Source organism: Nicotiana tabacum, chromosome 22 (assembly GCF_000715075.1).
Source record: "Nicotiana tabacum cultivar K326 chromosome 22, ASM71507v2, whole genome shotgun sequence".
NCBI classification, from domain to species: domain Eukaryota; kingdom Viridiplantae; phylum Streptophyta; class Magnoliopsida; order Solanales; family Solanaceae; genus Nicotiana; species Nicotiana tabacum.
In genome coordinates this window covers 125,136,410-125,152,036 of record NC_134101.1, presented here as the reverse complement: position 1 = coordinate 125,152,036, position 15,627 = coordinate 125,136,410, and the positions used below count along the sequence as shown (strand labels likewise).

The 15,627-nt window shown below is 38.7% G+C and overlaps 1 protein-coding gene across 1 annotated transcript; it reads left to right on the top strand.

Annotated features, from left to right (window-relative positions):
• The first annotated feature begins 9,575 nt into the window (after positions 1-9,575).
• On the top strand, positions 9,576-15,219 carry LOC107780949 (long chain acyl-CoA synthetase 1). Its single transcript, XM_075243595.1, has 20 exons — positions 9,576-9,677; positions 9,895-10,129; positions 10,619-10,682; positions 10,791-10,880; positions 10,981-11,037; positions 11,140-11,188; positions 11,322-11,398; positions 11,514-11,553; positions 11,626-11,720; positions 11,919-12,086; positions 12,325-12,435; positions 12,538-12,625; positions 12,720-12,786; positions 12,872-12,947; positions 13,302-13,419; positions 13,888-14,133; positions 14,233-14,372; positions 14,473-14,655; positions 14,765-14,884; positions 14,978-15,219. Exons 2-20 carry the CDS (start codon positions 9,978-9,980, stop codon positions 15,026-15,028), a joined length of 1,992 nt encoding a protein of 663 aa, XP_075099696.1. The 5' UTR covers positions 9,576-9,677; positions 9,895-9,977; the 3' UTR covers positions 15,029-15,219.
• Positions 15,220-15,627: the final 408 nt, after the last annotated feature.

Here is a 15,627-nt window from a genome sequence, read left to right as displayed (position 1 = left end):
CCCGCTCTGATACCAATTGATGTTTTAAGCGTCAATACCACACAAGAGGGGGGTGATTTGTATGGTACCTAATTTTCGCTTAACTGAACTATAGAAGGACCTGGTTCTTTTAGGTGTTCCAACTACTACTGTTTGCGGAATAATAAATACATAAAATAAAGAACACAGAGATTTTTACGTGGAAAACACCTGGCTCAAAGGTGAAAAAACCACGACCTACTACTCAGTAGTATTTTCCCCAAGTTTCACTAAAATCATTGCGCCAAAACAACATTTACAAAATCTCTTTGTAAACCTAAGGATTAACTCTAATCCCGTTGTAGCACATAGCCTCAATTGTTGCGACAACTTCAAGTTAACTCTTAACTTGAACACTCTAGGTACCTAATACAATTGCTTCTATGAAAGCTAAAAGGTATAATGTAAAATCACCCACTACAGTTGAACTAGAATAAAAGCTATACATATGGAACTGGTTCTTCTATCTCGTTCAAGTAGCTTCAAGATTGCAGACTCAAATCATACATAAATTGCTTGCAAAATTGGCTTGCTCTTTTGCTCTCAATTTAAGTTTAACTTCTGGTTATGTGCATTACCTGTAAAAAAGAACAACATTGACATTTAATAGGTTAGTAATCAGAGCTTGACTGGGATTCAATTGCTACTCTTCTATCGTAGAAGAGTTCCTGGTGATCTCAGACTCTAACACTATCTTCTTCCTAAATTGTGTTCTCTTCATGTAAGGAGTTTTTCTCTCCTTATCCAATATGCAATCTTTTCGATCAGATCAGGAGATACTGCTTCTTGATCAGTTAGATTTATCTCCTTCACGTGCATCTCACATGTATAGGTTGATCATGATTGTGCTTCTCAAGATGGACCTGGTCTATGTCTGAGTTCTTTTGTCAATCTTCAAAACTTCACATGTTCTTGGGCCAACACTTTGTAATGGGCCAAACGGTCGAACGAACCGTGTCCATATAGATTAATCGAGCCCCAATGACAAAACATGCACGCATGTATAAATTATTCAAAGAAGCATTATTCCTTATCAAATATCTTATCCCTCAAAGAAAATTTTCTACTATACAAGCTCCATGCTTATGTTTTTGTGAAAAATGGATCAAGGGCTGAATACAACTATACCTCGAACGGTAAATGGCTCAAAGGCCAAGTATAAATACATCTCGAACGGCCAACCCCCTTACTCGGGGACTGCCGTTGAAAATCAACATGTTCGAATTATCTAAGACCTCAAAGAGGCACCCCTCTATTTGTAGGCCAAGGCCATCATTCTCGGGGACTAACACTTTGAACAAGTTTGAAGTATTGATGGGAAAGTAAGACAAAGAGTCACACCCAAAGGCTACAACCAAACTAACGCGGCTCGGAGACATCCGAACCCAACAATAAAAACATGTCTTCGAATTCTCCAAAAACCGTTTAAAAAAGGCTACCCTAGGCAAAAAATCAAAGGGCTTTGATAAAATCAGCCCTCGAAAAACCTTAAGAGGTATCGAATTATTCAAATACAAACTTGTGCTAAGGCACAAAAAACAAAGGGGTTTCGATCAACACTAAACCCTCAAAAAACCCAATGGGTACAAAAAAAATATACATGCTAAGGCATAAGAAAATTTTACTAAGTCTTGGAGCCGAAAGAGGGAAAAAATAGCTAACCTTTGGAGGCCATATCAGCCCAATTCAAAGAGCCCAAGGGCCAACACATTTTGAGTTCGAGAACACGTTCTCACTCGATTCGAACCTAAGGGTCCCTCTATCCCGAATTCAAATAGGAACCTACTCGACTAAAAGATCGAGGATCCTGTGTCGTTCAAAACAAACCTAAGGGTCTTTTCGCTTCGAATTCAGGTTTTCATTCAAATTCGACTACAAAAGCAGTATTATTATTGTTGCTTCGATCAAGTCATTTAGAACCAAAACCTCGAACATATTGTTGAAACATAAAAATGTGCTAAAATTGTACAAGGCACGAAACATGTTTGAAGACAAAATTTGAGGAGGCGTTCTTTATATATATATGGGCAAAAATATACACAAGGGACCAACAAGGGCCTTACAAAAGAGAAAAGGAAAAATAAAATCCTAACTATGCCCGGGGCTGATTTCTCCCTCGGGGGGTGATCTACCCCAACCCTGTACTACTGCAAAGTAGCAAAAGTGGTCGAAACTGCTTTTACCCGAGAAGGTCGGGATCGATTTCCACAGGGAACTAGAGATTGGAGTTGAGTTTCTATCTAAATTGGAGTTGCGTAGTTGTTCCTAAATGCACTTCTAAACATAGTTGGTTTTGATATTACTTCTAATTTTATACTACTAAGATGCTAAATTAGGCTACGTTAAGCTAAGAGTAAACTATTGAAGGTTGTCTAAATAGTTAAAAGGCACTAGGGAAGTGACTTTGTCCTAGGTGGGTAATTGACGGATTCTCGAGTCTAAGGCTAGATTGTCATACTTGGGGATTACGATATAACCATTGCACGATACTGCTCACTCTACACCTCTCGATAGTTCGAGTGATTTTCCCAAATTGACTTTCTTAAGACCAATTGGGTATGATAATTTGTGCAAGCAATAGAGGTTCAAGTCGGGTATTACTATCTCTAGGTTTAACTCTTTAATTGGGGCTATCAATCTCTTGAATACGCCCCAATTCCTTGTTAGACCAATTTCATAGACTTAGACTCTCTTTCTCAAGAAGAGCCAAAGTCAACTAGGCATAAATTAGTGTTTGCAACCACTAATTTAATATTTAAACCATAAATTAGTCCAAATATCAAACACTCATAGACATTCAAGCCTTAAAACACAAAACCCATCTATTACCCACACTAGGGTTGAGCCACAACCCTAGCTGGTGGGTCTAGCTACTCATAATTTTAGAAGAAAACAAAGAAATAGATGAAGAAAAACCCATAATATTTAATTACTAGATAAAACTTGAAGATTCAATGATGAAACTAATGTAAAATTACTCAAAATGGTAAAAGAGCACTATTCACGAGCGCATTTGTTGTCTAGAATACAACTGATAACCTAAAAATGGGGAAAAAAACTATTTATACTAGGCTGAAAATTCTAGACAAAAATACCTCTGCGGGGCTAGTGCGGACCGCACAAAATCGAGTGCGGCCGCACTAAGGCTCTTGGCTGAAACAATCTGCTCTCTGAAGTTGGCCACCGCAGGCCGCACAAAATGCACCGCGGCCGCGGTGGCTTCTATTGCGGTCCGCACAAAATGGACCGCGGACCGCATTGGCAATGTTCCTCCAACTTGGCACCTCTTTGAACTTGGGCTTTGCGGACCGCGCAAAATCGAGTGCGGCCGCAATGAAGTCAATGTAGTCCGCATGAAATGTTTTGCGGCTGCATTGCTTGGCTGCCTGAAATGATCACTCTCTCAACCTCCTCTTTGCGGACCGCACAGAATGGTGTGCGGCTGCACTAGTTCTTAGTACTTGTGCATGTTTTACTCCTTTTTGAGCTGGTTTTGATGAATTGTCACCTTGTTGACCAAACCCTGCAATCAAGTACAACATGTGAGCCTTTGGGACTATTTTGTACATATTTCTAAACAAAACTTAAGCAAGAATGAGTGTAAAATGCATCATAAACCCTAGTTATCAGGGGGAGCTTCCCCTTCGGGGCCCTCGCCGCTATCAGACCTGTCCTGGATGCCTTCATCATCATCGTCATCATCGGAGGAGGAAAGCAACCAAGCATCAGCTTCAAGCACCTTAGCTTGAGCTATCTCTTTAGAGAGGTCAAAACCTCGAGCATGGATTTCCTCAAGGGTATCCCTCCGAGATTGGCACTTGGCCAGATCAGTACTCCACCGCGCTCGATCGGCAGCCTCCCTCAGCTAAGCCTAGGCAGCCTCGGCATTAGCCAGGTACACGGCTATGGACTTGTAAGCTAAGACCTTCGCCTTTTTGACCTCCGCCTTGGCCTCAACAAGCTCGGCCTCGAACTCTTCGATCCTTTTGGCTTGGGCTGAGCTCTTCTCTTTAGTACTCCGAAGTTGAACTTCTGCTGATGACAGCCACACCAAGGCAACATCTTTCTCCGCAGCTAGGCGGTCCATGTTCTCTTTCCACCTATTGCTGTCAACTTTAACTTGATCCACTTCCCCCCGGAGCAACTCGATCCTTTCAATCTTTTGCTGCAACTGAGACATCGAAGTGTTAGCCTCCACTCTTGGGTCAAGCCCATATGTTCTCAAAAGGACATTTACCTATTCGTCCAGCTCGACCTCTTCCTTACGAGCCTGGGCCAAGTCTGCTCTAAGATCCCTGAGCTCTTCATCCTTTTGACCGCAAAGGAGCCTCAAAGCATTCTTCTCCTCCGAGGTCTTCTGGAGCTCGACCTTGCATTAGCTTAGGTCGGCCCGAGACTTGTTAAAATCCTATATAAGAAGAAAGATATAAGTTAGGTTAAAGGGAGAAGAAGGAAAGGAAAATTGAAACAATGGGGATTAGAACTTGCTCGAGATAAAAGGTGTTAGGACTCTTCAAAGAGGGAAGACGCATCATTGAGATCAGCGACATCATCGACCCTGGTAAAACAATCCCGAAAGGGGTCTATAGAGCCCGAGCATCCCTTATAGTCTCCTTGGAAAAGGCTAGTAAAGAAGAAGAGTGACCTACTGTCACAACCCCGAGCGAATCGCTCAGGGTGCTCTATTCAGCCCTATGGGTCTTAGAACCAGCCCCTCCGGTATGTTCGTTGATGGCCGAGGGATAACCTCAACCTCAGACAATTCGGGGGTTTTGACCGAATTTTTCTTCGAGGCCTCCTCATCACGAGGCTGAGTCTCGACAATCACCTTCGGCTTGGAAGGCTTGGCGGCCTCGATCAGTTTCCTTACTCGAACCACCAGCGCCGAGTCATCGCCCTCATCTTCCTCTTCGTCTTCCCCCAGCTGGCGGGCCGACTCTATAGTCAGAGGGATGACATTTCTCCTGTGTCATCAAGCTAGAGCCTTTTTAGGTTGGGGCTCCTCGAATTTCGAGACCCTTTTCCTCTTGTTGTCTTTCCCGACTTCAGAATCGGGGACTCGACCTCTTACTCAGGCGGGAATGGCCTCATTTCAGCAACATCTCCGAGGCCTGCATAAAAGGGAGTCAAGTATAAATAAAAAAAAACGTTACAGAAAAAGGCATCGAAAGCATACAGGATAAGCTTACCATGATTCTTGGCTTCCCATCATCCCCTTGCCAAGTCACGCCAACAACGCTCGGCATGGGAGAAAGCCGAGGCCAACTTTCGAACCCAATCTTCAAGATCGGGGACCGCATGAGGCATCCAGGCAACCGCTGCATAACAAATGAAAGTATTACATAAAGAAAAAAATAGAGTACGAAGACTAATGGGTAATACATTACTTACAATCGGGGTTCCACTTCTCGGAGAATGGCAGTTTCTCCTCTAGGATGAGGTTGCATGTCCTTACTCGCACAAACCGGCTCATCCAACCCCGATCCTTATCCTCATCGATGCTCGCGAAAAAGGCCTTCGTCGCTCGGCGTTGGAGCTTGATCAACCCTCGAAAAAGCTGAGGTCGATATAACCGTATAAGTGGTAGAGAGTGAACTCTAGCCCCTCGGCCTTGCTGGAAAAGAAGCGGAGCATGATCACTATATGCCAGAATGAGGGGTGAACCTGGCCGAGGGTGACCTGGTACCTTTTGCAAAAGTCGACAATGACTGGGTCGAGAGGACCCAATGTGAAGGGGTAAGCGTAGACACTTAGAAACCCCTCCACATAGGTGGTAATGCTATCTTCAGGAGCATGGATTTGTACCACGACCTCAGCCCCCAGTTACAGTCTCTCTTCACAGCCTCGAGATGGCCTATCATTATCGAACAGATGTATCTCGACACGTGTTCACATCGGCCAGGGATCTATGGAATGTTCTCGACTTTGAAGTTGGATTTTAAGACACAAGGGCCGGGAACATACTCGTGAGGGAGCCGTTCCACCGACATTTTGTCACCAGCCGACTGGGAAGAAGAGGAAGAAGCTTTATCCTTTTGTAGGATGGTCTTGGAGGTTTTCGCCATTGATTAAGGTAGAAGGAAGCGGAAAGAGGTGAAATTTGGTATTTTTGGTACTAACTAAGTTGACTCAATGAATGGTGAAAGAGAAGAGATGGAGAGAGTAAGAAACTTAGAAAACTTGGTGGAGGTGAAAGTAAAATTTTGATTCAACCAAAGAGTCTGTATTTATAGATTCACGGCGACGGTTCGGTGGTGCTAGTGGCCGACTGTCCACTGGAAAGCATTAATGATTTGGGGAACTGTACCAACGGGACGTTTCGGTCACCTCGATCGCTTACGTTACGGGGATGACATTATTATCAAGGTCTCCAGAAAATCGAGGCTCAAGTTATTTCTTATCATTTTACTCTAAGAAACGAGGGGACTATCTGTATACGGTAGAAATCGGGGCTACCTGGTTTCATTCTTTGGTCGAGATAGGAATGTCACGTCAAAGAGCTAGGACGTCGAGTCCGGACCGAGGTAGACATCGATTGCGACAAGAAAAAGGTAGACTTTGAGTGACATTGGCATAGCTTGATAATAGAAAAGGAGAGATATCCATGATTGGTCGAGAGTCGTGGCGTGAATCTCGGAACGGATCAATCTACAGCAGTTAATTAGATGTTAATATGGTTTCCTACTATAATTAGAAGTGTACCTTATTTAGGACTCCTCTATTATATAAAGAGGGATCCCATTCATTTGTAATCATCATTGTTCACTGATAAGAATATATACACTCATTACTTTCCTACTATTTCACTTACTATTCATCAGAGTTGCTTTATCATTTGCTATTCTTACGATCCCACCTCGAGACTACCCCAAGTCGAGGTCGAGACCTGGCTAGCATACTGGTTTGATTTATTTTATTTTCTAATTTATTCATTTATTTTTTTGCTTATCAATTAGTATTGAACGAAATCACATATTCATAAAATCACAATATAAATTTAATTATTAATTTAAGGGTGAACACTTACATATATAGTTGTGTAAAAGAAAGTTTATAATGATCTTGAACTACTCTTATCAAATTTGATTTAATTTTTCGTAGCCTGCAGTAGCTATTTGATTTAGTTTTGAAGCGTTCCACAACAACTGCCTCTTAACTCTTCTTAACTTTGTTCTCTCTCTACATCCCTTTCTTTCAAATAGTCTGTTTGGCCAAGCTTTATTTTGGTCAAAAGTGCTTCTTTTTTTTGCCAAAAGCACTTTTGACCAAAAATTGAGGTGTTTGGTCAAGTTTTCAGAAGGAAAAAAGTGCTTTTGAGGAGAAACAGAAAAAAATAGTTTCTCTCCAAAAACACTTTTGAGAAAAATACACTTAGAAGCAGTTTTTTAAAGTTTGGTCAAACACTAATTGCTGCTCAGAAGTGTTTTTCAAACTAATTAGCAAACACAAACTGCTTCTCACCAAAAGTACTTTTAAGAAAACACTTTTAGAAAAAAAAAAACACTTCTCAAAATAAGCTAATTTTTACAGCTTGGCCAAACGGGCTAAAAATCTGCTTTGTACTCTAATTAGGTGAAAGGCTTTAGTTATCATCAATTTGGTTTGTCTCTTTCTTCGTGGCTCACAATTAAACGAGACGTCGTTTCTCTTCTTCACCATTAGACACATTTACGATAAGTGATCAATTTGCTTTTTTATTTTGGTCTAAAATAAGTGTTCATTTATATAATCAAGAAAAAATTCAATTTGTTTTTTCAAAATTACCCTTATGTATGTATTCCTAAAAAGTCATTTACTCCTCACATTTGAGAAGATAAGTAAGTGCTACTATAACTATGGTGCAACATTTAATGAAGGACAATTTAGGCGTACTAACTATTTTCATCTAGAATTTAGTATTTCCTTAATGGGTGGGCTAAAAGCAAATTGGCCATTTATTATGAATAGGAGGGACTATTGTGACAATAAATAAAATAGTTAAAGATTTCAACTGCATGTCGTACTACTCATTTATACTGCTACAGCTACTGTGGCCAACTTCTCTTAAATGCTATAATTACTTTCGAAATAGAGTAACACGTCCTCTATTGCAAGTTGAAATAATCAAAGATGTCAACATTTTTAAATAGCTAACATCGTGCAAGAATGGCTACGCTACTTGATAGAAAACGATAGTTGCTCTATTAAAAAAATAATATGAAGTATCTTACTAGGTCCTTTAAAAAACACTAAAAATGATTTCTTCCCGTTTATGCCTCGATGGACAGAAGTTAGCCGATATTTGTATTGTGGGAGGTAACAGGTGTGGTGAAATTATTGAGGTACACGCAAATTGATCTGACCACCACCGTCATATAAAATAAATAAATATACAAGTACCAAATGGTTTCGAACACTTTTTTCTTTGTTTTGTTTTAATTTTCTTTCTTTATCAAACACTACAAAGAGTAACATGATGGTTCTAATTTGAGTAGAAAATTAAAGAGGGTGAAGATTTTTATGGGAGCATGGCAATTGGCGCACATCATTAAAGAAGAAGAAGAAGAAGTAAATTGGAAGAGCAGCGGGGACCAAAGTCCAGATCCATCATACTATATCTGTAGTATATCATACAGCTAATAGCTAGTACTATTACTTTTTAATTATGCGAACCAAAAAAAAAAACGCGAATTATTCCTACGTGTTTGACTAGGCACACCGTTCAAACAAGAAAGACAAGATTTTCGGCACATATGCATTTAGAACTTATGATTATAAATATGTCATGGCCAAAGATAAAATGAGAAGGTTAACGCTAAACCTGTTTAGAAATATTGAAATATCTAATTTATTTTTAAATAAAGTAGAAAATACCAGTAATTACCAACATAGCACTCTAGCAGTAGTATCAGTAAAGTTTCTACTACCTATCTGTTTTCAGCGGACCCTTCATTAATACATTAGCCTTTTGCGATCATCCAACTGTGTACTTTCTACATATTATTCATTAATACATAGCCTCTTGAGATCATCCATCTATGTACTTTTTACATATATATTATATTCAAGTCAAGAAAGAAAGAAAAATAGCAGTATATTTAAGGCGTCTCAAAAATCTTGGGCTGTCTTATCCTTCTCCGCCACCTACCTATGCCAAAGTCAATTAATTGACATAGTCGGTGCAAGTCAGGTCACGCCACTAGGGACGAATTTAGGGCAGCTTCCCCAATTCAATTAAACTCATTATTCTCCATTTGAATTATATATACACAAAAACATATATACAATAAGATCACTTTCATTTTAAAATTACGGGTGAATTTGTAATACCCAAATGAATCCCACATCAACAATATATGGGAGAGATACTGGATATACAAGTAAACAAGACTTAGACTTTAATGACACGTTTTAAAGTCACACGAGCCTAGTCCCAACGTGAGATAATATTACTAGTGGGCGTTACATATGATATATTGGGTTTGGGTTCTCTATTTGTAGGGGACCGGGTATGGAAATGGTAACTTCACATGCCTTTGATCCTTAAATTCTCATCTCACACCCTTTTGCTGCATTCTTTTAGTTCCCTCTCACTGCCGCCAACCTCCAACTACCCCTACTTAAAAATAAAATAAAAACAAAGAATCAAAAAGCAAAAATCATTTACTTATGCCTATCTTGTAAAATACTCAAATATCAAAATTCCCACTTTACTTTTTATACTCCTTATAAAAGTTTAATTTAAATCATCTGCTAATTAAGCTCCTGTTTTAGTCACACTGTTGAATTCTAGGCATTTCTTTTTTATTTCTTGATAAGAATAATCAGTATTATTCTGTTCATGTACGAAACTTGTTAGCTGCAACATTAATTAGGGTCATTACTCCTCTCATGCAGCTCAGTTTGGACCAACTAGGCTGGTGTTTGTGATATACATACTCTAGTTGAGTTTTTTGGGCTGAGTCAGAAGAATTGGCAAAATGAGCATGAACATGTTCGGTTTGAAGGTGGAGGAGGGAAAAGAAGGTCAAAATGGACAGCCATCAGTTGGTCCTGTTTATCGAAATCCAATTGCTAAAAATGGTTTTCCTCAAACTGATCCTGATTTGTCTACAGCTTGGCAACTTTTCAGGTAACATTTTCCCTTCAGCTTAATCGTGATTTTGTGTGAACGTTCATTTAAAAGCTTAATCCGTTAGAAAGTGCACATTTCTATTTTTTAGTTATGTCTTCAATGAAAACAAGAAAGCAGGAGCAGGAGAGACCAGGTCCATTTTAGATTTTCTTGTTTACTTTCTCCATTATTTGAAGGGGAGCTTGGAGCAATGGTAAAATTGTCTCCGTGTGACCTATATAGGTCATGGGTTCGAGCCGTGGAATCAAGCCACTGATGCTTGCATTAGGTTAGAGTAGCTACGTCACACCTCCTTAGCGAGGTGACTGGGGTATGTCCCTTCCCCGGATCCTGCGTAAACGTGGGATGCTTCGTACACCGGGCTGCCCTTTCTCCATTATTTCTGTATCCATAATTTAGTATAGTGTCATAGTGAAGCATAGATCTTTACTACTACTTACTTTATTTACGTGAATTGAAAGAAAAATGTATTCCTTTGATCAACAGAGCAGCTGTTGAAAAATACCCAGGGAATAAAATGCTGGGATGGCGTGATTTTAAGGATGGAAAGGTGGAGTCCAACGTTATCTGGTTTTCTGTCATCCTTTATTATAGTACAGTACTATTTTTCTAAATTTACTCACCATCTTATCTCCTTCCTTTTTTTAAAAAAAAATAGTGGGGTCCTTATCTCTGGAAAACATACAAAGAAGCTTATGAAGAGATTTTGCAGACTGGTTCTGCATTACGGGCTCACGGTATTGAACCTGTAAGGAATAGTTGCTCAACTTAGCATTTGTTATCAATTTTAGCTTCTTAAGAATGTCACATAAATCAAATACAATACGTAATATTTGCATGTGTAACAGGGTGCTCGAATTGGAATTTATGGATCCAATTGTCCTCAGTGGATAGTAGCAATGCAGGTTTGCCTAAGTTCTCGGTCATTTGTAAACATAATGTGTTTAATTTTGTCAAAAGAGTTGCTCATTCGCATAATTTGATAAGACTATTTAATTTGTTTGCAGGCTTGCAGTGCCCACAGCTTAATATGTGTCCCTCTCTATGATACCCTTGGTAAATAATCTCCACATATTAAAAAAGCAACTAAATTATGCTGTTAATATCAAAATTATACATTTAAGTTTTGGCAGTTTGTTACCTGAGAATTTGATTTCTCTCTAACTTCCATTCCTTTGTGCTGATGTAGGACCCGGCGCTGTAGATTTTATTATTGAACATGCTGAAATTGATATCGTTTTTGTTCAAGATAAGAAAGTGAAAGAAGTGAGGATAATCTAAAGCACACTTGAAATGTTTCTTGTATTTTCTTGCTATTGACCTTTACTTGATTTGGATCTCTGAGCTATATGATGGTCTCTTTTCGATGTTTTTTCTGCAGCTTTTAAATTCGGAATGCACTCATGCTAAACGGCTGAAATGTAAGTCTGCCTCTCTATTGGTTACAGCTGCCAAATTGGCATTTTCTTTATCGACTTTGCTCGTGGTTGCAGTGCTCGTGTGTTTCACATCGCTGCAGCAGGAAGAGAAGGATAAGGCAGTTTCTACGGGTATTAAGCCATACTCTTGGAATGAATTCCTCAATATGGTAATTTACTATTTATTTTATCAGTTTTATCATTAAAATGTCCATTAGCACTATTATGCTGATGGCTGAACATTTTAGATAAAGGAAAGGAGAGAATTTTATGCTTTCCAAAGAAAAAACAAGGGATTAAGGGTGACCTTTTGCTTTTCCGGTAGCTGTTAATTTTAAAGAATATTTTCCATATCCTTTTTTTTTCAGGGCAAAGAGAATCCATCAGAGCCTTCACCGCCGCAGCCATTAGACATATGTACAATCATGTATACTAGTGGAACTAGCGGAGAACCTAAAGGTGTAATATTGACTCATGAAAATATGACAGCATCTGTAACAGGAGTTGATCATTTTATGGAAGAATTTGAGGACAAGGTAAGCGCAAATCCTTTTCCTAGAATTTCAGGTCATCTCTTTCTTAGCATATAAATATGTATCATATCATGATTTCTCTTTCTAAGTTCTCTCGTAATTTTCTTTTGTTGCTCTTTATAATTTGTGTTGGCGATCTCTTTGGTCCTTATGATTCTTTTGTATTTTGAGTTAGACAAATCCTCACATCAGAAGTGGCAAAATTTTATTGTTCTCTAACTAATGTTTGATCTCTGAATAGATGACGGTGGATGATGTGTACATATCTTTCTTACCACTTGCTCATATACTTGATCGAATGATTGAAGAATTCTTCTTTCATAGGGGTGCTTCTGTCGGCTATTACCATGGGGTAAGGTGTTTGAACTAAATGTGTCAAACAGATTTTATGTGCTGTGGAAAATAAGCTTAAAATGATTATCGACTGATGCTTCTTGTCATTTTTGTGTTGAAGAATATCAATGAGATACAAGAAGACCTTATGGAGTTGAAGCCAACTTTTTTGGCCGGAGTACCTCGAGTTTATGAAAAGATTCACGAAGGCATGAAATCTTAGTTTTTTTTTTTGGATTTATATAGATGCTACCTGTAAACAATCCGAATGATGATAATCAAGTCTCATATTATGACTATCAGGTGTTCTGAAAGCACTTGGAGAACTCAATCCCTTTAGGAGGAGCATGTTCCACATTCTATATAACTAGTAATATTCTCTTTTTTTATGTTCTATTCAAATTTTTATATTCTATTGTTTGCCAATCCTTTCTGATTCTATCTTAAAAAATCAGCAAACTCAAATGGATGAAGCTTGGGTACAAACAGAAGTATGCTTCACCACTGGCTGATCTGCTAGCTTTTAGAAAGGTTGTATTTTTTCCTAATTATGTACTCACTTTCTAGTAACATTTCCTGAAATAATGTATGCTTACTGTTTCCTGAAGAAACTTCACTTTTAAGTTGCAGCTACCACCTTTCTACTCTTAATGTGGACACCAGCATATAAGCATTCTTTAGAACTTCTTAAGTAGCAATAGCATATTCATATGTTTCATGGGGCTGCTTCAATATATAGGAACTTCAACTACCCGAAAAAAATTTTATTCCTTTTTTCTGTATTTTGTTATATAAATTTTTTAATTTTTAGAAATTAACCGTGATCTTACAACTTTAAGGAAGTATATTCAATTACTGACACATTTATTTCGTTTTGTTATTTAGGTAAAGAATAGGTTAGGTGGACGGATTCGCCTCATAGTCTCTGGTGGTGCTCCCTTAAGCACTGAGGTGGAAGAATTCTTGCGGGTTACCTCCTGTGGATTCGTCCTCCAAGGCTATGGTAAATCTAGCTTATTTTTCAGGAAATGAAGAATCAACAAAAAGGAAAATTTTGATCTGTTAATATAACTCGATGAACACACCAATAGAGTAGCTGTGACTGTATTGTAGTCAATATGAGCAATGTGATGCAGAGGAAATGAGCTGCCTTACCTCAGTTTTATGTGCCAAAGTCTCCACGCTCAGATATAACGTGTCCTAGCACAGTTGCAAGTCAACATGCCTATGTCTCAAATATTATTGTCACTCCAAAACTGAAACTTCTTAAAAGTAGAATTAATCTTTTTATTATTTAGACTATAGCCATACTGAATTTTGTTAAGTTTGATGTTCATGGCTAACATTATAACCTATTCGTTCTGACAAGTTTTTGACAAGCGATATGTGGTTTGCTTCATTAACTTATGTGAGTTGCCATTTCCACTTTGATTTTACACACTCTTTTTATAATCCAAAGTATGTTCTATAGGTTTGACAGAGACTTGTGGTTTGGCCACCATTGGGCATCCAGATGAAATGTCCATGCTTGGAACCGTTGGTCCACCATTTGTCTTCACAGAAGTGCGTTTGGAGGAAGTTCCAGAAATGGGCTATGATCCCCTAGGAGATCCTTCTCGGGGAGAGATATGCGTGAGAGGGAGGACCGCTTTTACTGGATACTACAAGAATCCAGAATTGACAAGAGAGGTCATCAAAGACGGGTGGTTTCATACAGGTTGATCAGTTTATATTTACTGTATGCTAAGAATGTTGTTTCTGTTTCACTATGAAATAAGTCTTTACATTATTTACTTTATCCTTTGAGCGTATCCAGGTGATATCGGAGAAATGTTGCCTAATGGAGTTGTAAAAATCATTGATAGAAAGAAAAATGTTATAAAGCTATCTCAAGGAGAATATGTTGCAATGGAATATCTGGAAAAGGTTTATGGTATTGCGCCCATCATTGAAGATGTGAGCACCATCATATCATTCGAGTTCCTGAAAAGCTTATTCATTTGAATTATTATGTTCTTGAGAGCAATGCATGTAAGTTTAATTTGTGTACTTACAGATATGGGTATATGGGGACAGCTTCAAGTCCATGTTGGTGGCGGTTGTGGTGCCACACGAAGGGAACACCAAAAAATGGGCCGATCAAAATGGACACAAGGGTTCAATTCCTGAACTTTGTTCTCTCCAAGAGCTGAATCAATATATCCTCCTTGAGCTGAAAACTGCTGCAGAAAGGAACAAGGTCAGGAAAATACAATCTTTTCTCAGTTTTTTAATGATGCCACCTCTTTTAAGTCTTTTAGAGTAGTACTTGAAAAGTGATTGATTTATCCAACTTCTACGAAAACCAGCTAAGAGGTTTCGAGTGCATCAAAGGCGTGATTCTAGAATCTCAACCCTTTGAGTTTAACCAGGACTTGGTAACAGCAACAATGAAAAAAAGAAGGGAGAGATTGCTTAAGCATTACAAGGTGATGAGTTTTCGGCACACTCTTCTTAACCAGTTTGTCCATTTATGAACGAAAAAGAATTGGACAATAACCAAATTTGATACTCTTATGCAGGTGGAAATTGATGATCTCTACCAAAGGCTTAATGCAGTACCTAAACGCTAATAACATTTTCGATTGCTGAGGCAGTGCAACTCTTGATCTACTGAGCAATCTGTGGAGTTTTGTGCTGTAAAAATTTGAACTTATACACATTGAGTTAATGTCTGATATAACAGTGTTTTTGTACAAATAATCTGTATTACTGCAGTCATAATTTCTGAATTAAGCACCTCTATGAAATCTTTTAGCAGTCACCTCTCTCTCTCTTTCTCTGCGTAAGACTAGCCAGAATCGATTATATTATGCCACAGAATTTGGTTCATATGCATAACACTGAGTTATAGCACTAAAGGATTAGTCATAAGAAAATGTCTCAATACCTATGTATAACCACTTAAGGAATTTGTTGTTCATCAATGATGAGGTATCAGGAACCTACTCGTAACACAAAACAGGAGGAGGTTAATGGTGTTGATAAATTAGGGGGCTGAATATGTGAAGGGTGGTAAGCATTTAACGTTTGAGACAATGCGAATCCAGGATTTTAGGGGCTAAAGAGTGGATGGCCATTTACTTGCCAAAACCCTTCTAGTGCTCAAATTTCCCTATTCTCCAACCAGACAAGTCTGAGTCTTCTCCTTGCATTTGAATGGAAGAAAGGG